The sequence below is a fragment of the Polypterus senegalus genome, chromosome 3, assembly GCF_016835505.1.
Source record: "Polypterus senegalus isolate Bchr_013 chromosome 3, ASM1683550v1, whole genome shotgun sequence".
Taxonomy (NCBI): Eukaryota; Metazoa; Chordata; class Cladistia; order Polypteriformes; family Polypteridae; genus Polypterus; species Polypterus senegalus.
This window is the reverse complement of record NC_053156.1, coordinates 145841306-145865249: the sequence shown is the minus strand read 5'-3', so window position 1 is coordinate 145865249 and position 23944 is coordinate 145841306. Positions and strand designations below refer to the sequence as shown.

The following is a 23944-nucleotide window of genomic DNA, read 5'->3' as shown; positions in this document are numbered from 1 at the left end:
TTTTTTTTTTTTTTACATGATTGGATTTTTTTTGGAATTTTCCAATTACTGTCTTATTTTGTGTGTATACCATGTAATTTCTTTCCATTGTCGATAGATTAAATAAAAGTTTAAAATAATAATACATGCAACATAGTTAATAAACTGTTACTAAATAAGATGAATAATTAGATATTCCCAAAATGATATATTATTCTAGCCCTGTCTTTAACTTTTTCATTCTGTTTATAATTAAAGTCAGAGCATAAACATGTATGCAACTGATTAATTTTCTTCTGCCTTTGCGACACTGTTTGCTTTTTAACTCTCATTTTCAAATAAAACATTAAATGTAGGTAATTAAAAAAAGCACAGGCAACCCCGAAAATATGGAAAACAAGAAGAAATGTCAATTAATTCACAAACAGTACCAAATTGATGAAGTATCAAAACATATATGACATACAACATATTCAACTAAACGCAAGGACAAAGAAGTATATTTGTAGCGCAAATCACAAAGGTACAGTATGTAAATTAACAGAAAAAATTAAAAAAACAATGATTTCGTTGATCATAATACAATTTATTAGTTCAAACAACCACCGTAAATACCGATAAAACAAATTTATTTTGTTTACAAAATAACATGTAACAATGAAAAACAAACTTACCAACTATCAGTGTTCATATGTAGCCAATCATACGCGATAACTATTGAATACAAATACTTTCGAACACAAAGTTGCGTAATTTCACCAATGAAATAATAACCTTTCGTGGAAATTCAGAACCAGCACAATGTAGGAAATTTCACAAACACTATTAAATCACTAAAAGTACTGTATTTTAGGCACAAAAGGACAAAAAGCAAAAAGTAAATTTAAAAAAACACAGTAACAAGTACCTAAATGTCGAAATAAAACTAATTAATTGAACCTGCTTCAACAATATCACTGAATTAACTATCAAGAAAGCATATTGAAATATTGTCAGTCAATCAAAATGGTGAGTAAATACTAGAAAATCCTTAGTTCTGGATAAAAAAGTAGATACAAATTTCATACCAATAAAAAATGTCAATTCTATAAGACAATAAACTTTTATTATACTAGATGTGTCACAATGATCCATTCCAAACGTCGGAAGTATACTTCCATATAGCCTACTAACTATAGTTAGTTATTTTGTTAAGGGCATTGATGAGAGCAATTTCTGGATTGTTCTCCAATCAACTTTCCTTATACCTGTTCAGGTAAAGTAGATACCACTTCTAGTTGTCTGATTATAATGAAACTTCATATCTGTGTGTTTCTTATAAAATTTCAAACACTTTCATATATTCAAATTCATCTTTTATGTTTATAATGCAAGTTAATATAGCAAAGAACTACTTCAAACTGAAATTTCAAATCTGATTGTTTTTGTGGTCAGTAACATACCACTTCCAGTCACCTGATCAAGGTCAAATTTTATATTTAACAATAAGTAAAGCTCATATAAAATTTAAATTACTTATTTCTATTTATATAATGGTAGTAATGCATATGTAATAGTGCTGATACCTGCTAAGATATAATTTCAGGTTATTTGATTAAGGTGAAATTCTTTATCTATGTGTTTCTTACCCTAACAATGATATAAAATTTAAATTATTTTCCTCTTCTAATAATACAATTTCACATGAAAAACTACTATACAAATTAAATTTAAATTAAATTAACAAATTAAATTAACTGTTTATTTAAACCATGTACCAGTTTATTTTAAAAATTCTGAAATGTGTTAATGTAAAGTACCACTTCCAGTTGATGTATGTTGCCCAAAAGTTGATAGAAAATTAACATTCTGATACAACACCCATATACCAAATTTCATTCACCTTGCTCAATGCGTTCTGAAGTTATCATGTTTCCATACATACACACAGACATAATTGCAAAAATGGTCGAAACGTGTTCAGGAACACATGAAACGTGGAGATTCATCAAAATCTCAAGGTCGAATTGTTTCACAATTACTATGCTTTCTCTATAATACGTATATGAGAAAGTAATAATATAATGCTGAGGCAATCTTCCTTAACAAATAAGAGTAAGGCATTTATTGTGCTTTGTAATAAACTGATATCAATCAAATATGTACAAGCTTAGACCCGTAAGCGCATGGGTTTGGCACATGGGTTTGGAAAACCTAACATATACCATGAAATATACTCTAGTTATGCATGCAATTCTGAATTTTGAAGTTTTGAAAAATTAAGCACGCACCAGATGACCCAGGATAATTAAACTTAGAATATAAGGAGACCATATATATCTGTAAATCTTAACAAACTCACTTTTTTTTTCTTATTAAAGTTTGTTTAAAATATGGGGAAGGTTGAAGAGGAAACACTATGAACAGCATCACCCTTCAAAACTGAAAACCAATAAAATATTGCAAAGGAAAATATGTAAATCAATTAACCTTCTGCTGAAAAGCTTAATTGAAATGAATTAACAATTACATTGTTGGCATAGCATATGAGACAGAGATATAATAAAAAAAAATTAAACAATCAAAAAGACTGTTGACTTTGAATGCACTGCTGATGACTGATTTAACTGAAAGAATAAGCAACTCTTGAATGGACATATATCAACACAAATGCCATGGAAATAACAGTGTAATGCCTCTCTTTGACCTGAAAAAGACATGCTCCTCTGGTGGTCAAATCTTGTCTGAGGATGATGAGACTACCTGAAGGATCCAGCATAAATGCAGCTCTGTGATCACATTAACTTTAACCACACTCAGACTAATCTAACCCCACTATACTGTTTTTTAATTCAGTGTTACGGCCTAGAAGCACACCGCTCTTTCACTGTTGCTGTCCTCTACTCACTCGTTCACTCCATGCCGTTTGCACACACTGTGCTGCTCTTTCTCATCTGCACCCGTGCCGCAGCCACCCCATGTAACTCCTATGCACTGTCACCAACACTGAACAAAAGCGCTTCCTTTCTAGCACCTTCCACATTCAAATCCATCTTTTAAGCTCCTTCCGCCCTTTTCAAAGGACTTCATCCTCTCACTCAGATGTTTCATTTGTATAATTCACTGCATAGGGCTGCCAAGTGTCTTTCTCTGGAAATGAGCACATTTGGGTTAAAAATGAAGACTTTTGAGGACACCGTTCCCTATGATGCCATGATACGCCTTTATACTGTCTTATGGTTTTTTAAAATGATGTAAACTTTTAGCAGCAGTTTATAACTATAATTATAATAAAAATAATTTTACTCTTTTCAATTTAGTTTATTTGCATTTACCTACATTCTTTTACATTTTTCCACTGAAGCTATTTTTCTCAGTAAATCTGGGTTATTGGATAAATATGAATAGAAATCTTTACATAGCTTGCTACTGAAATTGAGTCTTGTAAACATTAGCCCCTTAACTGAATATGTTCTTCCCTTTTGAAAGCAAGAATATTTTCTGTTCATGCAGTTTGTGAACTTGCACTTTCTTTTCGGAATAATGGGTGTTCCTGAATTTATGTAAATGAAAGAATTATAAAATATTATTAAATTACTTGAAGAAGTGACTTATTTCTTGATCAACTGATAACTAAAAAGATATTGCATTTATATGAAAGAATAAATGTGTGATTTTTTTTAATTAACTGAAACTTTAATAGTTGACTCATTCATTTACAATTATAAATACATTTTGGAATAACGGGTGGTACTAACCCTATTTTCCAATAAAGTATTATAGTATATATAAACAGTTTTGGCCTGGTCTATTTAGGTTAGTAAGAATTTTAAAGCATCCAAACAACAGAGATAGCAAACCACAGTTCTAGTTTGAGATTATGATCTGTAGAAGGTCTACAGGTCACTTTGTTGAATTACACTGATTCTGCAGCAGACCACAGTGCAGGTAAATATCATTGACATATGTCATCCATCAATGGTGAACTCAACTACCTAACTAATTAAAGACTTCAAAAAAGGGAAAAGAGGGAAAGATTTGGTAACAATTAATGAAGATGGCTACTACAGATGTTAAAACACAATTTGAGCAGTCTCAAATATTGAGGTTCAACTTTGATTTAATACTAGAAGTGCTGCAGCCAATACAAAATGGAATTGTGTTTCAAAATCAGTGTGCACTTTACTCTTGTGTCGTTTCATGACTTTTCCTAAATTTCTCCACTTCAAATGCCCATGTTCTTGCAAATCTGAAGTTAAATTCAGAAAATGTTACTGATTTTTTTTTTTTTAACACAAAATTCTCCCTATTACTAGCAAACCCATTGCCATTGAACATAGATACCCTGTCTCTCTCCACCAGCTCACACTTGACTGCATTTGTATATCCTTTTCACTTCAACAAATTCTGTCCTGCCACTACTACCGAATTGCTGAACATTGTGTTCTCCAGATGTGAACTGCTGTCTGTCTTCAGAAAATAACTATAAAATAATCAATAAATAAATGCCACACTTATAATCACTGACATTGTTTGAATATGCATGATAAAAGAAGAAAAAAAAAAACTAAATCTGAAAACTGTCCATGTTCCATTTATTTCAGTTTGGTGAAACTCATATCAAATGGGATTTAGCACAGCCAGCATTAATTCGATTTGGGGAAGGAAGAATATGTGAATTGGCACATAGCGGATCAAGCATTTGAGTTCCGACTGAAAAGCAGCTCACTCACAAAGTTTTCAAAGCCATAGCAGGCATGAGAATGAATGCAAATGCAACACTAAATAGTGGGCTTTATTTGCGAAAATGGAAGAACAGATGAAAAATTGTACTTGACAATAAATGAGGTATGCCTTTAAAGAGGAAAAAATATGCTTATTGTCTTTGGTGATCTAACTTTTCGGATATTGCAGGTTCTCAGTAAAATGTCTGAATAAATTGATTATCTGCAAAAAGCATTTGCAACTAAATACAATGACTGGTAACATGTTGTGCTAAACCACTTTATATGTCCTCTTTGTGTTTGTCTCTAAACAACATTAACTAAAGGTGTTTCTTCTTCATGTGGAGGAGATACTAGATGGCCACAGCCTTCCCTTGCAAGCAGCTTAGTTTTGTACATATTTCAGTAGAGTATTGCATAGTTTGCAGCAAAATCCACCATTCTTTTCCTCAAAATATTTCCATACCAAGTGCAGCATGCTTTTTGTTTGCTGAAATCACCTGTTCTGCTTCTGGGTGTAAAGCAATCTGACATGTAGCTTAAATATTGAATCTCTGTCTTTATTTAAATTATCAAAATTTGATTTAAATTTGTTTTAAAATGATGTCCAAACATAAAACATTGCTGTTTTTTTACACAATGGTACAGTGAAACAGTCAAGCAAACACTTTAGTTTCATTAGTTGGTCATGTGTATAGTCAAAACATTAACACAGAGAATAGACAAGCATAGTTTCTCTACAAATCAGCTAATTAAATGCGAAGTTTTCAAAAAGACAATGGCAGCACATCCAATGTATTTCGGCTCATAACATGAAGAATGCAAGTGAACTAGTGCAAGAAAGTGGGTTCCATGTTATATATCCCATTAGTGTGATTTCATTAGCAGCAGAACATGCTTTGTCTGGGACAGGGGGATGATTACACCTTCTTACTCTGCAATGGTGGCCAAGCTATAAAGATGAGTTGTGTGTGGGAAGGAACAGAAGGTCATCTGAAACAGGCGGCCAAAGGGCTATCAAAGCACACATGGACAAAATGACTCATCTATAGGCAGGCCACTCCAGAAACTTGTAGTAATTTTTGACTCATAGCTTAGGCAACATTGACAATCACTTAGTGCTCCAAGCATACTGGGGAATGGGAGGGCTGCACCTGCCACGATAAAAGTTTTTTTTTTTCTTTTCCATGTGCCACTTGCTTCAATTTCAGCAGTAAGGTACCACAGGTAGACAGAATGACAAAAGTGGTTACAGTCATCCCTTGTGATTCATTGGGGTTAAGGTCCTAGGGCCCCCATGAAAGTGAAAATTTGCATATATATTTTGGGCTCAGGATTACTATACAGTGGGTACGGAAAGTATTCAGACCCCCTTCAATTTTTCACTCTTTGTTATAGTGCAGCCATTTGCTAAAATCATTTAAATTAATTTTTCCCTCGTTAATGTACACACAAAAAGTTATATCTTGGTCTCATCAGACCAGAGAATCTTATTTCTCGCCATCTCAGAGTCCTTCAGGTGTCTTTTAGCAAACTCCATGCGTGCTGTCATGTGTCTTGTACTGAGGAGAGGCTTCCAACAGGCCACTCTGCCATAAGGCCCTGACTGGTGGAGGGCTGCAGTGATGGTTGACATTCTACAACTTTCTCCCATCTCCTGACTGCCTCTCTGGAGCACAGCCAGTGATCTTTGGGTTCTTCTTTACCTCTCTCACCAAGGCTCTTCTCCCCCAGTAGCTCAGCTTGGCCGGACTGCCAACTCTAGGAAGGGTTCTGGTCATTCCAAACATCTTCCGTTTAAGGATTATGGAGGCCACTGTGCTCTTGGGAACCTTATGTGCAGCAGACATTTTTTTGTAACCTTGGCCAGATCTGTGCCTTGCCACAATTCTGTCTCTGAGCTCTTCGGGCAGTTCCTTTGACCTCATGATTCTCATTTGCTCTGACATGCATTGTGAGCTGTAAGGTCTTATATAGACAGGTGTGTGGCTTTCCTAATCAAGTCCAATCAGTATAATCAAACACAGCTGGACTCAAATGAAGGTGATCTCAAGGATGATCAGGAGAAATGGAAAGCACCTGAGTTAAATATATGTGTCACAGCAAAGGGTCTGAGTACTTAGGACCATGTGATATTTCAGTTTTTCTTTTTTAATAAATCTGCAACAATTTCAAAAATTATTTTTTTTTGTCTGTCAATATGGGGTGCTGTGTGTACATTAATGAGGAAAAAAATTAATTTAAATGATTTTAGCAAATGGCTGCAATATAACAAAGAGTGAAAAATTCAAGGGGGTCCGAATACTTTCCGTACCCACTGCATATTATACGTTTATTAAACTAAATAAGAAGTTAAAAGTTCAGAGAAACGCAAGAAAGAATGATTACTTCATAACCAAATCATGTGTTTGAGGCTGGCTGCCAAGACAAAGATGCCTGGCATCAAAAAGACAAATTCCATAACTTGGCAGTTCTTTAGTGAACTGTAACTTCTTACAAATTGTAGCATAAATAAATGAAAAATAAATATATCTGTGTGTATATTTATGGCAGGAAATGAGAAAAATAGTTTATATCACAGATACTAAAGAAACACAACAAACCACTAAGCAGAAAACAATAAATGATAAACACTCAAAACAAACTCCAGATTTCTAGATACAAATGATGGTGGTGTAGTAGTTGTGAAATTAAATCCCCTGTAAACACCCTCCTAAAAGTTATATAAAATTTTATCCTTCTGTGATGCCGATGCAAGTGAAGATTTGTAAAAGTTGGGCGAGCTCCCCAGATAAAGACACTTTCCAAACGAGGTGAAATAACACAAACAAGCTGGCACAGGAGAAGAACATAAATCCAGAGAAAACTGTAATGTCATGGCTGTAATTATAATCCAATTGTACAGTGATGTTCTGAAGCAAACAAGACACCAACGATTGCAATCTTGCCGGCTTCTTAAGGCTTACTTTTAAAACATGCACCCTCATCTTGTTTCACCAAGCAGCCCTCGTGGAAACTGCTGAAACTGTCCAGTGATGCAGTAAATCAAGGGAAGTACCTAGGATTAAACAGCACTTTACAGGAAGGATTACTTTCATCAACAGAGCCAACAGGAGAAATTTTATCTTCCCTTGCCCTGGACAAACTTGAAGAACTAAATAGTCCTTCTGATGAATGCAGAGGCCAATCAGATGACAATGGTGCCTACTTGAAGGGGAAGCAGACTACTGCAAAAAAATCCCTAGTTATTTCTATGCCATGTGCTGCCCACACCACAAATTTAGTAATAGCATACGCAGCCAGAAGCTTTATAGTTTCTTTCCGGTTGCAGCTCAAAGGTGGACTATCTTCATGAAACGTGTGAATATCACAATACATGTTTGCATTGTGCTACTTAGGGCACCATACCAAAGCAATTCGTAGGGCCGCAAAATAATTAAGGCCAGTCTTGCCTGTAGTTATAGTAGAGGAAAAAAAGCTGGCTGGTGTGCTCTGCAAGATAAATTTTGTTTTTAAAGAAAAAAGTGAGGTACAAATGACGTATAGGGAAGAGTAGTAAAGGTACAAAAAAACAAAGATGTAAAGAAAACTGCAGTATTTAAGAAAAGGTCCCCATAAGTGAAGAAGAACAAGGGATACAAATGTAAAAGCAAATTACAAAAAAACTACAAAAATCACATTGACGTTTTCTTATTACTATCTTTTACTAATTCCATTGACACCATTTAGAATCAAATGCAGCTTTTGATATTATTGATACTTGCATTCTACTATACGGGTTTAAGAATTCTTCGCAGGTCATTTTTAGATATGTGCCAATGTTTGAAGACATGTTTAGAAACTGTGCCACTCACCACTGTGTGGCAATCTAAAGGTTACACTCTTTGATTCCTGTATGCAATTAAACATGGTGTTCCTCGTGCTTTGTTGCTGAGGACAAATCATTGCTAACTTGCTTTACTTATCTGAAACTGTGAATAATAAAAAATGAATACCTTTAAATTCAAAAGATAACAGAAGTTCTCTGGGTGTAACCTCCTTTTCTAGTAGCTGCCCACGCACTGATACTATACTCATTTTAAAAAGAGAAACTATTACAGACCATCTGTTTACAAAGCACTACACATAAAAGTCTGATAGCCTGCCATCAAAACGGCATACTGTATGTGTCTATACATACATTTTACATTATACATTTATTTTTGCAAAACTTGCCTGTATAATTTTTGGAAAGACTTCTGTGCCGTTCTTTATGTTCTGTGTTGTAATATACTTCTTTTCCAGAAAGAAGGTCACAAGCCAATTAATAAAAGCAACCCGTGCTCCGAGATACTGGTCTCTTGGACAGTAAGTGGTTTCATTGTTACGAGTAACTGGAACATACAGTGGTTTTGGTCGGAGGTGAGGAATATCTAGATGGCAATGTAAAAACAGAAAAAAAAGACAATGTCAGACGATCACATTTGTTAAATATAAAACATGAAATGAGTTAATTCTGCTCAACAAAAAGTAAACACTCCATATTTATCTTTAAGAGTGCTATTAAAACATACAGAAAATTAATACAAACAAAACTCATAATTAAAATGTTTAATGTTATGTACAGTGGGATGCAAAAGTTTGGGCATCCTTGGTAATAGTCATTATTTTCCTGTATAAATCGTTGGTTGTTACAATAAAAAATGTCAGTTAAATATATCATATAGGAGACACACACAGTGATATTTGAGAAGTGAAATGAAGTTTATTGGATTTACAGAAAGTGTGTAATAATTGTTCAAACAAAATCAGGCAGGTGCATAAATTTGGGCACCGTTGTCATTTTATTGATTCCAAAACTTTTAGAACTAATTATTGAAAATTGGCTTTGTAAGCTCAGTGAACCCTGACCTACATACACAGGTAAACCCTATAATGATAAAGAGTATTTAAGGGGGTCAATTGTAAGTTTCCCTCCTCCTTTAATTTTCTCTGAAGAGTAGCAACATGGGGGTCACAAAACAACTCTCAAATGACCTGAAGACAAAGATTGTTCACCTTCATGGTTTAGGGGAAGGATACAGAAAGCTGTCCCAGAGATTTAAGCTGTCTGTTTCCACAGTTAGGAACATATTGAGGAAATGGAAGACCAAAGGCTCAGTTCAAGTTAAGGCTCGAAGTGGCAGACCAAGAAAGATGTCGGATAGACAGAAACGACAAATGGTGATAACAGTCAGAGTCAACCCGCAGACCAGCACCAAAGACCTACAACATCATCTTGCAGCAGATGGAGTCACTGTGCATCGTTCAACTATTCGGCGCACTTTACACAAGGAGATGCTGTATGCGAGAGTGATGATTTCTCCGCCCACAGCACAAACAGAGCTGCTTGAGGTATGCTCAAGCACATTTGGACAAGCCAGCTTCATTTTGGAATAAGGTGCTGTGGACTGATGAAACTAAAATTGAGTTATTTGTGCATAACAAGGGGCGTTATGCATGGAGGAAAAAGAACACAGCATTCCAAGAAAAACACCTACTACCTACAGTAAAATAAGGTGGTGGTTCCATCATGCTGTGGGGCTGTGTGGCCAGTGCAGGGACTGGGAATCTTGTCAAAGTTGAGGGACGCATGGATTCCACTCAGTATCAGCAGATTCTGGAGACCAATGTCCAGGAATCAGTGACAAAGGGGAAGGCGGTCGCGTCGGGAGAGACGCCACGTGAGACGAAGGATCGGCGCGGCGCTGGAACCGGAGGCCGGCAGAACACAGCGGGAGTGGTGAGTGTTGCCGTTCCCGTAAAGCAAGTGGGGGGGTTCGCCGAACATGGCCTTGACCGTTACGGACGACCGCCCGAGTAGGCAACTTCCCAACAGCGGACGCGGCGGTGCAGACGGCTAGCGAGGCTGGGAGATCGAACACGCAGGGGCTGGTAGGATCGGGGCTGCTGAGTGCCCTGGGTCCTAGCGCCCTGCGCTTCAAGCCCGCAGCTGTCTCCTGTCGCTCTGCCTGGACGCAGACGGGGCTGGATTTGAGCTTTTGCTGTGCTCAGACCCAGACCGTCAGGGCGTCCAAGAGAAGAAGGAGGAACCAAAGGGCGAGTGCCGGTTCCTCCGATAGGAGAGGACGCGGCACTGGGTGCGCGCGTCTGGAGAAGGGCCGTCCTCTGTGCGGGCAGAGGAAATCCCCTGGGCGAGCTGCCTGCGAGAGCGGTGCCGCGGACGCCGAGCGGACAGGCGTGGAACCTGCGGCGGAGGACTTCAGCAGGCAAGTTAGGGGCTGTCGGAGGGGGGCAGGAGCACTGTCGGTATGGAGACCGACGGCGCGCTCGGGGTGAGTGTCCTGGCAGTGCTTCTGGCCCTCTGTTTCTTTTTCCCACAGACCTGAAGCCCCGACGAGCGCTGAGGCCGACGTTGTCAGGGACCTGCCCTCCTGGAACAGGCCGCTCCGCGGGAGAGCTCCACGCCGGGAGGCCTATAGCGGCCCCCGGCGGAGCAGCGCAGACCAGAGGGGCACGTTTGCGCCGGAGGGGGTGCCGAAGACGGATGTCCCAGGGTGCCGTGTTGGACCCTGGGGACATAGTAGGACCCTCACCAGGACGTGCTGCCCTTTCGGGTTGTGTCGTTCGGACCCACGTGTCCTCGCTAGCGGTGGGGCACTGTGGTCCCCGGCCGGGGCTGGAGCCCGGCCGGGACGCCCAGGAGGACGTGAGGAGGACTTGTGCCTCCTCCAGACCGTGAGGGAGCGTCCGTCCTGGTTCTGTTGGGAGCCACGGGTCGAGGGCATGGAAGCCCTACCCTGTAGGGGCCCGTGGTCACCGCCAGGCGGCGCCCCGATGCCGGTATATCCCATGTGGTCCTCGGCTGGGGCTGGAGCCCGGCCGGGACGCCTTGGAGGACCAGAGGAGGGCGTGTGCCTCCTCCAGACCGAGTGGGGCCGTCCGTCCTGGTTATGCAGGGGGCCTCGGGTAGGGGGCTTTGAAGCCCAGCCCTGTAGGGACCCGTGGCCACCGCCAGGCAGCGCCCAAGTGCCTGTTTATCCCGGGAGCCCGGCACTTCCGCCACACCAGGAAGTGCCGGGGAAGACGACCGGGGAGACACGGACGGCTTCCTGGTGCGCAGCCGGCACTTCTGCCACACTGGGGTGTGTCCACCGTTAAGTGCCGGGAAGCAGCAGGAGCCCATCCGGCTTCCCATAAAAAGGGCCACCTCCCTCCAGTCAGCGGTGGAAGTCGGGAGGCAGTGTTGACGGAGCTGGAGAGAGGACAGGAGGCGGCCAGGAAGCAAGGCACAGACTGTGGGCCCTGGACTTTGGGGGATTCAGTGCCAGGGGCACTGGGGTTGTGTGAGTGCACGTGACTTTTATATTTGTGTAAATAGTGTAAATAAACAGTGTGTGGGTGCAAAAATGTTGTCCGTCTGTCTGTGCCGGGGCCAGCGTTCACATATGGAACAAACGTGCTTAGTGTGAGTACACTCTAAGTATCGTTATAACACAATTCATATAGAAATTAGGCTCCCATTAAATCTTGCATTGGGTATATTAGTTATACTTTTCTTTTATACCAAGATCATTTTTAATTTAACTTTGTGTTGATAAATGAAAAAAACACACAGTGTGTACTGCAAACATTTAACTTGTACCAACCCAATAATTTCTTATTTATGAAATAGAACAACAAAAAGAAATGTCAAAAGATATTTTGCTCACCTAGTAAAGGTTTATACAAGTTTGTAAACTTAGTAAAATTTGGGAACAAGTGAGGAAGGTAATACTTCTTAAAAAGTGTGAACAAAAATATGAATCCAGTGTCTTCATTCTCCTTGCTTCTCCATTCTAAACTTGAAGCCTTTTACAAATAGAAGCAAAAAATAAAAAATTATGTATTAATAAATGTAAAAATACATAAAAACAGTGATGAATAATAATTTAACACTTTCTCTTTTCTTTAAGGCTTTTTTTTAAGCTTTCATTGATCTAGAAGTTTAGTTTGAGGCTACAACTTGCCCACATTCCTAATACATAAATGGAAGTTTTAAAATATACATTCTTCTAAGTGGAAGAAGACAACAACATTTTCCCTTTAAACCAATGTGTTTACCATGTGTTGTTGTAATTTAATATATTCAATGATGTGCAGCTACCTTGAAGAAAGAAAATGTTGTTTCTGGAATCTGTCCTTTCCTTGTTGAATACTAATCATCTGGTTAACTAGTCCACTTATTTCTTACCTGTTTCCTGCAGAGGCATTAGCTCTCTTGGAAATGTGTTCTTTTAATATTGTGGCTTATTAAATAATTAAACAATATCATAATATACCAGAAAAGGCGATATCCCTCCCATCGTGATTACGGCGGTACAAGAATCACATGAGACAAAATATCTTTTAACTTACATTTACTGACGTTTTACGCGGTTACAGACAGGGAGGCATATGGACAGACTTTTATCCAGGTGGGAAATCTGGATCAACACAGTCAGCCATTTTCTCCGTCCCCACGCTGGGAGGTTTTTCAACAACTTTGTGTCGACACAGCCTCGAAGGGTCTGGCCACTGTCCAGACCTTTTATATGGTTTTTCTTCAACTTGCTGGTCATTTCTGTCTCCAAACAAGGGCTGAATTCCTCCCCCCAAAAATACAGAAATATCATAGTGCTTACATGCCGTTTCTCATTCTCCCAATAAGGAAAGAAGATCTGTGCTGATAGAGGACAGAAATACCCTAACCTGTGTTTAAGCTGACTATACAAGCCTCCAGTTGTCTTTGGCTATCTAATCCAATGCTTGGCTAGCAATTCTAACTGCTGAGCCCTTGTGTGCCACGGTTAACATGCACATGTGAATAAAACTCATAACAGTATTGTCCAAATCTAGTGACATAAAGAAAAATGTAGTATAACATTACCCTATTAATTTTAATCAAGTGAGCTAATAATTTAGCCTTTTTAATAGTTATAGTAAAAGTAACAGCTGACTATCACCAGCCTGACCAATGATGCACACTTTACTTAACACAGGAGTTAAAAGAATTATTAATTTGAGTAATATCAAAATGTTCATATTGTCTCCACAAATATTGTGGTATGCTAATTATAAACAAAGTAGCATAACAGCACCAAGACTAACTATGGTGTTCTAATGAGACAGATAGCAGACAACTGAGTACCAAACCAAACACATAATGAGAAGATCAAATAACAAAACTTCAAACACCTAATCTAAGCAAATAAAAGTAAAAAAAAGTATTCATTTTCTGTACCTTACTTTTTTATAGCAGGGTTTCAGCTTATCCAAAATTAAATATTAAACATTAACTAAAATGGTAGTAGTAGTAGTAGTAGTAGTAGTAGTAGTAGTAGGAGATTATTTATATAGAGCCCTTCACAGACAAAAGGTCACAGAGCGCTGAACAGCAAATGCAGAACAAATATAAACAGTTGAAACAAAAACATAAACAAAACCAATAAAAACTATAAATAAACAAACTGGAACTGTTCAGCACTGATTAAAAGTTTGCTTAAAAAGAAATGTTTTTAGTCGTTTTTTAAAAGAATCAACAGACTCGACTCCACGCAGACCACAAGGCAGGCTATTCCATAGTCTTGGTGCCACAGACTGAAAGGCACAATCCCCACGGGTTTTTAGCCGAGTGCGTGGGACAACGAGAAGACCCTGTTGCCCAGATCTTAGAGTCCCGCAAGCTGTATGGCATTGGAGCAGGCTGGTTAGTTACTCAGGAGCTTGTCCATGCAAAGCTCTGAAAGTAAGTGCCAAAACTTTAAAATGAATTCTATAAAACACTGGAAGCCAGTGCAGTGTGTACAGAATGGGAGTGATATGATCATTCCGAGTTAGGAGCCTGGCAGCTGCATTTTGAACTAAGTGAAGGCATGAGAGAGAGGACTTGCTCAAACCTGTAAAGAGAGCATTACAGTAATCAAGCGGCGAGGTAATAACAGAATGAACAAGCATCTCCAATTCTGATTTTGAAACAACATTTCTTAGTTTTGAAAGATTTCTTAAATGAAAGAAACATGAGCGGCTGACTGACCTTACATATTCATCAAGTGTCAGGGACTGGTCAAAAATAACCCCAAGGTTACGTAGACTCGACTTAATAACAGGAGAGACAGAAGATAATTTTAAACTGATCTCAGAATGAAGAAAAGGAGGAGCAACAATTAGTACCTCAGTTGTTCCTGAATTCAACTGCAAGTAATTACTACTGAGCCAGTCGTTAACCTGAGACAGACAATCAACTAAAATGACCATAGTATTAATTTGGTTAGGCTTAAATGAAAAATAAAGCTGTATATCGTCTGCATATAGATGATACGAGATGTCCTTGAAAGAGTTAAGAATCTGTGATAGGGGAAGAATATATAAAGAGAGGAGTACAGGTCCAAGAACCAATCCCTGTGGTACTCCACATGTCAAAGGAGCAGAGTCAGATGAAAAGTCAGCCACACCGACTGAGAAACTCTTATTAGACAAATAACAGGAGAACCAGTCCAAAGCAGAGCCAGAGACACCTAACAGCTCTAAACTATTAATTAAGATCCGCTGGTCCACCGTGTCAAAAGCTGAGGTAAGATATAACAGTACAAGCACAGAGCACCTGCCTGCATCAGCAGCAATTAAAAGATCATTAAAAACATTTAGAAGTGCTGTTTCTGTAGAATGTCACCTCCGAAAACCAGATTGAAAAGAATCAAATCAAATGTTTTTCTAACAAGGCACAAAGTTGCTGTTCAACCACCTTTTCCAAAACTTTGGCAATAAAAGGCAGTTTTGAAATTGGCCTGTAATTACTCAAAATAGAGGGATCAGAATTAGATTTTTTCAACAACGGTTGAATTACAGCATCCTTAAAATACGATGGAACCACACCAGATCTCAAGGAACAGTTTATGAAATTCAAAAGGCACGGACCTATAAAACTCAAAGATTTTAACATTGATGATGTTGGCAACAAGTCAGTAGGACATGATGAAGGTTTCATCTTCCTGAGCAAGTCAGAAAGATCCGAAAGTGAAACTTCTGAGAACACAAAAGACTCAGAACATGAGTGAATGAGAGCATTAGGTAAGACAGCTGGAACAATACTAGCCCGAACAACATTAACCTTGCCAATAAAAAATCTAAGAAAATTATTACAGTCACTATCAGAAAAAACCTGAGTAACAGATTGAGATGGAGAAATAATATTGTGAATAGTATCAAATAGCACTTTGGGGTTACGCTTGTGAGTCTGAAAAAGATTAGAAAAATAAGCTGTTCTAGCATCCCTAACCAAAGAATTAAAAGAAGCGAGTAAATCCTTTAAGTATGAATGATGAAGTTCCAGATTAGTAGACTTCCATAGGCGCTCCACTTTTCGGCAGGAACGCCTAAGATTACGAATGGAGTCATTCATCCAAGGAACTGAGTGGGTAACAGAACGCTGCCTGATCTTAAGAGGAGCAATCTTATTCAAAATATCAGTACAATGGTCATTAAAACATTGAACTGCTAACTCAACATTATCAATATTACTGCCGGCATCAGATGCCACAAATAAATCAATAAACTGATTGATCACTGACTTATTAATAAAACGAGTACGCCTAGAGTTAACACAGGGTGACAGCTCTAAATTTGAAGAAAAGTCAAACAAAACACACGTATAATCACTAAAGGTTACATTACAAATTATAACATCATCCAAGCTAACTCCATAAGAAAAAAACAAATCCAATGTATGTCCCCCACTATGAGTAGGGCCAACAACATGTTGAACAAAATTTAAAAAAGTCGGTGATACACAGAAATTCAGAAGCCATACTACATAAAATATCATCCACATGGATGTTAAAGTCACCAAGCATTATTATTCTATCCAGCTTAATAATGGTGGATCCAAAATCTTGAAAATAAGTAAGAAAAGGACTAATCGCACCAGGTGGACAATAAATTAAAATACAATATATTGGGGTTACACGCTCAACTTTAACAATCTGAAGTTCAAAAGTTTTATATGAAATGGTAGGAACAGAATGACATAAAAATAACTTCTTAAAAACCATGGCGATCCCACCTCCACGGCCAGTATGCCGCAGTGTGCTAACAAAAGAGCAGTCCTCGGGACACAACTCTATCAGATTAGTAAAATCAGGATCACGCTGCCAAGTCTCTGTCAGGAACATGAAATCCAATTTTTTTTTTAGTAAAAAAGTCATTCAAAATAAATGACTTGTTTGCGATATAGCGTGCATTAATCAGTGCTACCTTAGCTGGTAGAGTCATAGAAACAGCGGCCGTCAAATTAGCATTTTCTGGAATAGTAAGGATGGAAATAGCACTGCCCATACTTTTATGCTGAAATGTTTCTTTCCAAAGTGAAAGTCTTCAAGCATATGTAATAGAAAATGACTTTTTAACTATGAAAGACTCTTGTGCTACTTTAGCAGTATGTTTGGGATTATTATCTTGCTGTAGGATGAAGAACCATCCAACGCGTTTGGAGGCATTCATAGGAACTTGAGCACTAAAGATATTTTCTATACATACTTCAGAATTCTTTGTGCAACTGTTATTGTTACATCATCAGTGAAAATAAGTGTGCCAGTACCTGTGGCAGCTATACATGCCCAAGCCATAACACCAGCACCACCACGTTTAACAGATGAAGTGGTATGCATTGGACCTTGGGCAGTTCCTTTAAGTCTCCAAACTTTGCTATTGCCATCACTCTGATACAGCTTCATTTTTGTTTTGTCTGTCCACAAGACATTTTTCCAGACTTCTGCAGGCTATTTTAAGTACAGTTTTGCAAACTGTAATTTGGCCATACTTTTATTATGGTGCTAGCTAGTGGTTTGTCACCTCTGTATCTTCTGTGGAATAGTAGTCACTGACACATACAAAAATCTACCGTTCTTATTTGTCAGTGAGGCATTTGGGGCTTTTTCTTTTTCACAGTTGGGTTTCTCCTGTCATCAGCAGGGCAGCTCTACCTTGGCCTACCAGTTCCTTTCCAATTACTGAGCTCAGCAGTGTGTTATTTCTTCTTAATGATACTACAGACAATTAATTTAAGTAATCCTAAGGTTTTATTGGCACAGATCTTGCCCTCATGCTGAACAATGTCAACTAAAGAATCCAAAGAATAGAAGGAAGCCTAGATATCTTATGCCTGCCTACCTCTTGAAGCAATGAAATACATCTGAATAATCACAAACATTACGGCACTCTCAAATGTATGCATCATGATGCATGTATAAAAAGTGATGCAATTTCTATATGGTGTGACCAAAATGTATACCAATACCTTTGTATCGTAATTTCCTTTCTTAGCAGACACTTAAAATCCTAGATGTATTATACTACCATATTTTAGCAATTTAACTAAACGGAAAATAAGTGTTTTTGTTGATGAGTAACACACACACACAGGGAAGAAGTCACAGGAAGAAGAAGAAGAAGAATGCAGGAGTACAAAAAAAGCTACTGCATCTGCCTGAAAACTAAACAGTGCAACTAATGCTACGTTTAGTCTACACTGTTAAGAATTTTTATAGCATTAATTTACAGCATGTAATGATACCAAATTTCACTTTATATTATACCCTTTGTGAGTAAGAGTGGGTGTTTGTACACGAGTGAGCTCTGAAACAGAGAGGCACACTCTACAGGGTGATATCCTGCGCCTTAAATCCAGTGCTCCCAGAATAAGTTCCAGTCTCTGTGATCCCTGAATCATATTAAGCAAACTTGGGAACTTGTTTTTTTAAAATGTAAAAATCTTGCTTTTGTCTGATACTGAACCATAATGATCAAACGCTGTATTCATGAAATATGTTAAATTAATGAAAAACTAGATTTTTATAATCAAAGATAAAAATACACATGGTTTATTCTAACATGCCACTTACCTGAATAACCATATATTTCAGAACAACTTCAAGAAAGAAGCATGTCTGGTCATCTGCAAGCTTTTCAACTGGAACTGCTGGCACCAGAGGTACAATTTCTTCAGGAAGAATTTTGCCTGAAATGAATTAAAGTCAAAATTGTCATTTTTGTAATTCATTTATAATCGTCAAAGTAACCTGATAATTTTTAATAATAATGGCTTTATAACTGTACACCAAGCTATATTATTTAATATTTTGTGTATGCTTTAAGCACTGATAAAATCATATATATTAACAAAGCAACCATATGGTCATTTTGCAAAGCCACAGCATTTAGCTCCTCTCTTCTTCTGATAAAACTCTTCTGACATGTTATTTATTGTCAAGAAGACAAGCCACGCCAGCACACTTCCAAAAGCTCATCTTAAGAGCTTACAGTACTCAAATTCTAAAATTAAGAAAAAAGAAAATTGCAACATCCAATGAATATGTAAACAATAATGCCAAAAATCAGCTGAGCCAGATCACTAAGAAATTTCCAATAGCAGGCTTTGATAAAGTATATAATCCACAGGCATAATGTTTCTCCTTTGTGACTTGCATTATCTGCTAAATTGTATTGTGTAACCTCACAATAATATTGTAATGTATCAATATCCTTTCCTTAGCATCATATACAGTGCCTTCAGAAAGTATTTCCCAACACTTTTTTCCACATTTTTTTTATGTTGCAGCAGTTTAAATTAATTTTTTCCATCGTCAAACAACACTCATTTCCCAGAATGAAAAAGAAAAAAAACAGGTGTTTAGGGATTTTTTTTTTTTATTTATTTATTATGATACTTGAAGTTTGACTCTGGCGCATCCCATTCTATTGATCATCATTGAGATGTCTCTAAACTCTGACTGGAGTCCAGCTGAAGCAAATTTAGTTGATTACACGATTAGGAAAGGCATATTTCTGTCTGTATAAGGTCCCACAGTTTATAATGTGTATGCAAAAACCACGTTATGAGGTCTGAGTTGCCTGCAAAGCAAAATGGTCTCCCTAATCCTTAAATGGAGTAAGTTTGGAACAACCACAGCACATCCTTGAGCTGGCCTCTAAGACAAGCTGAGCAAGTATGAGAGAAGGACTTTACTAAGAGTGGTGATGCTGGCTGAGCTCCAGAGAAACTGTGTAGATATGGGAGTAACTTTCATGACAACCACCAGTACAGGACTCTACTAATCTTGGCCTTATGGCAGGGCCACCAAATGACACATAAAAAGCCTGTTTGAAGTAGTATTACAAAAATGCACCTAAAGGACCTCAGATTATGAGAAACAAGATTCTCTAGTCTGACAAAACCAAGACTTAACTGTTTGGTCTCAATTCTAACAGTCACATCTGGAGGAAACCAGGAACAGCTCATTACCCTGTAGTAGCATCATGCTGTGAGGTTGTTTTTCAGTGGCAGGCACTGGAAGACTAGTCAGGGTTGAGGGAAATCTGAACAGAGTAAAATACAGAGATATCTTTAATAAAAAACCTTTTCCATGAAGTGAAGTGAGAGGGAATATTATTTTCTAAAAAAATCCCAAAAATAACCTCACAATCCTGGAGAACTTCTTTTCCCAAATTCAGACATCTGAATAATGAAGATCATTTCTAGGATTTGTTTCACCTTATATTTTTTTCTGTTATGTCAATTTTCCATGAAGCATACTGTAACATTAAAACGCTTTCTCAGCCACCACTACAAACTATATGGGTAAGTAACATATACACAATTATTTTTTTGTGGAGTATTTATGTATTTGTGTATTTGAGGAAGTGAAAGAAAAACCCACTTTGCATGGAGAGAACATGTAAACTTCACACAGGCGACTGCACTTGGGATTCAAATGCATCAGCGCTAAGAAGTGTCCTGTTCTATTATGTCTGCTGTGTAAATAAATTGCAAGTATGGATCAATAAACAGAAAGTACTGTAGAATAGATCAGTGCATTTTTTCCAATTGCACAAAACAGTATTCTTACTATTGTATAGTACATATCATAAAAGAAGAAAACATAATGTAGTATCATTTTATAAAGCACAAAATAAAAACATTATATCAGACTAATGCAAAAAATATTTATGAAAATAATAGAATTTGTGTACATTTTCTTAAAACATTTCTCTGCAGTATTACTACCATCTACAGTAATATATTTTTTGTAGTTATGTATCCAAATGATGATAATGGAGAAGAATTAGCAGACAAAAGAGTTTTCAAACTCATATACTTCAACTAATGTACATGACCATTTTCTTGAGCAATGCCTGCAACCCTCCCCGCTCCCAAAAACATTTTTTGTATTTTAAATTTGAAATTTTTTAACCAGTATTATATTAACTTAAAATGATTAAAAGATTTACTTTTGAGTAGTCCTTCTGCCCATGGCAAAATAAAAAACACACTGACTGAGTCTGATTCTAGACGCTTTTTGTCAGTGTTCTTGATCAAAGCTGTCAGGAGATTTTCCTTTTGTATCCTGGTTTTAGTAACCTGTTTTACTATTTTTGGCTTAAAGGTGTGGAACTGCTGATCTTTTCCAAAATGTATCAAACCTACAGACCATCATCAGTTTTTTCTCCTACACAAGAGCACTTTACATTAAGTAGATTACCAGTCAAAACATTCATCATTTGGGGAAAATGGGAAAACATAACATTTTCCTTTTAGTACTCACCATCTGCAATATTATTTGGGGAATTATTAATGATGGTGTCCAGAGTGCAAGGACCCTTGGCAGAAGAAGCCGCAGGAAAACCAGGCACAAGACATGCAAAAATTAAAAGCTGCTCCTCTGAACAATTTGTCTGCAGTGCTTGAAGCCACAGTAAAAAAAGACGAATGCCTTCACACCTTATCTAGAATAATAAACAATATAAAAAAATGAACAAAATCTAATAGTCGCATTTTTCTGTATCATTTAGGCAGACGTTTAGTAGTGCATTACATACTACTTGTATATAATAAGAAAATATAAATTGGCCATGTATATATACAAGAGCCTATTAAAAGTTTTCATTCCAGAGTAATGCAAAGGACTGAACTATACCAACATAACCATGCACATAAACATAGGTTCCTAGGATACATTGAGGTGGCACCGCTTATATAATCAGTACAACTTAATAATTAGAACTTATTTGACTTTTTCCATTGGTGAAAATAAAATGATTCTTAAGATGTGAATCAAATGCAATAAATTACAAGATATTACACGGAAAAAAGTCAAAAATTGTAAAAACATGTAAAACAATTCTGAATATTAAGTCTATGACTAATCTTTGTAAATGAGTGACAAAATATTACCTAAATATGCTTAATTTGAACTTTCAGCATAAAATAATGAGAAAGTAAAGTCAATCATATATTTTCAAAAAATACCATAAAGAGAAAATGACTAAAACTTACCTTAATAGAGTTTCCTGTGTGCAAAAGTTTCTTCAAAATGGAACCTGAAAAAATGAGTGTATCATTATTTTACAACATTAAAATTGAACATTTCTGAGGTGCCCGGGATTTGTTTCCTGCCTTGCGCCCTGTGTTGGCTGGGATTGGCTCCGGCAGACCCTGTGACCCTGTAGTTGGGATATAGCGGGTTGGATAAATGAGGAATGAAAATTGAATATTTACTGAATATGTCTAATATACTAAATTTATACACACATTTTTGGTGTACTCAAGATGATGTGATGAAAGCAGATTTAACTAACAGGTGGAATAAAACTTTAATCATTTCTGTTTTCTGTACCGAGTGGGAAAGATAAGATTTTCTGAGGTACATTCATGATTCTTTCTATTGCTGTCATTTCTAAAAAATGCTGCACTTGATATACTAAATTTATACACACACTTTTGCTGTACTCAAGATGATGTGATGAAAGCAGATTTAACTAACAGGTTGAATAAAACTTTAATCATTTCTGTTTTCTGTACAGAGTGGGAAAGATGAGATTTTCTGAGGTACATTCATGATTCTTTCTATTGCTGTCATTTCTAAAAAATGCTGCACTTGATAAACAGTGCCTCGATCTGTTCTAAACTTAATGACATTTCCATTAAACAACAGAACTACCTTACCTCAAAAATTCTGTCTTTACCTGAGAGAAGTCTCATAACACACTTTATAACACTACTTAGTATTATTATTTTGTAATTTATTTGATGCAGTTAACAGAAAAACATATTTTTAGCCCTAAGTACCAGATAAACTAGATTAGGAGAAGGTAGTGCCTCCAAGAAAACAGGAAGTGTGGAGCATGAATTCAGAATATAGGTGTTAAGGTAATAGGATGTTGAGAAGCTTTGACTGCAGCAAGTAAACAGGAAATAGAGATGTAAAAGCAGTTAGAAACAGGAAGTTTTCCTTCAGTTACCTAAGACATTTAATGATGAACTCAGGAGTTTATACAGTATGTGGCCCTAACATATAAAGCAGACTGGGCCAGAAAAATCTGTGCCTTGGATTCAGATGAAGAATTTGTCACACACCCCCTCCACATTTGTCATCAGCACCGTTATTAGACAGCTACCCTACAATGTCTCCAGCCAATGGAACAGCACCAGGATGTCGCGCAGTCAGTCACGGAATCTCATCTGTATGTTCCGACCATGCATACATTGATGATAGTTGAACAGGGACTCTGGACTTGTATGGGCTGCAAGCGATGGCAGCACAGGCAGAAAAAGGAAGAGAAACTAAACTGAAAACAAATATTGACAGAACAATAATAATAATTTAGAATTCTTTGCATTTATATAGCGCTTTTCTGACTACTCAAAGCACTCAGCAATTTTAGGTTAAGGACCTTGCTCAAGGTTCCCAACAGAACAGATTCCCTTTTTGGCATTTACAGGCTTCGAAACGGCAACCTTCCGTTCGCCAGTACAGATCCCTAGCCTCAGAGCCACCACTCACCAGAAGTGACCATTTGGCAGATTCAGTAGTAAGTAGAAACAAATGGGACAAAATGAATAAACATATAAGAGGACTTACAGAGCGACAAAGAACAAGGAAACTGTAGTTAGGCTGCATAGAATGGTGGTCTGTAGGATGACATTGGAGATCAAGAAAAGGAGGTGAGTGAGGGCAAAGCCATGAATCAAATGGTGGAAGTTGAAAAAGGAAGACTGCAAGGTTGAGTTTAGGGAGGAGGTAAGATAGAAAATGGGTGGCAGAGAATAACTGCCAGATAGCTGGGCAACTATAGCAGAAGTAGTAAGGGTGACAGCAAGAAGGTTGCTTGGCGTGACATCTGGATAGAGGAGGGAGGAAAAGGAAACCTGGTGGTGGAATATGGAAGTACAGGAGAGTGTACAGAGGAAGAGTTTGGCGAAGAAGTGGGAC

General features: G+C 37.6%; 1 protein-coding gene across 1 annotated transcript in view; it reads right to left on the bottom strand.

Annotated features, from left to right (window-relative positions):
• The window catches only part of ralgapa2 (Ral GTPase activating protein catalytic subunit alpha 2), a 627566-nt gene that overhangs the window by 463384 nt on the left and 140238 nt on the right, over window positions 1–23944 (bottom strand). Inside the window, exons 5-9 of the mRNA XM_039749771.1 lie at window positions 22009–22052; window positions 21278–21458; window positions 18578–18693; window positions 12374–12512; window positions 8898–9094 (exon numbers count right to left, since the gene is read on the bottom strand). Coding sequence (XP_039605705.1) covers window positions 8898–9094; window positions 12374–12512; window positions 18578–18693; window positions 21278–21458; window positions 22009–22052 — 677 coding nt within the window. The remainder of the gene's footprint in view (window positions 1–8897; window positions 9095–12373; window positions 12513–18577; window positions 18694–21277; window positions 21459–22008; window positions 22053–23944) is intronic.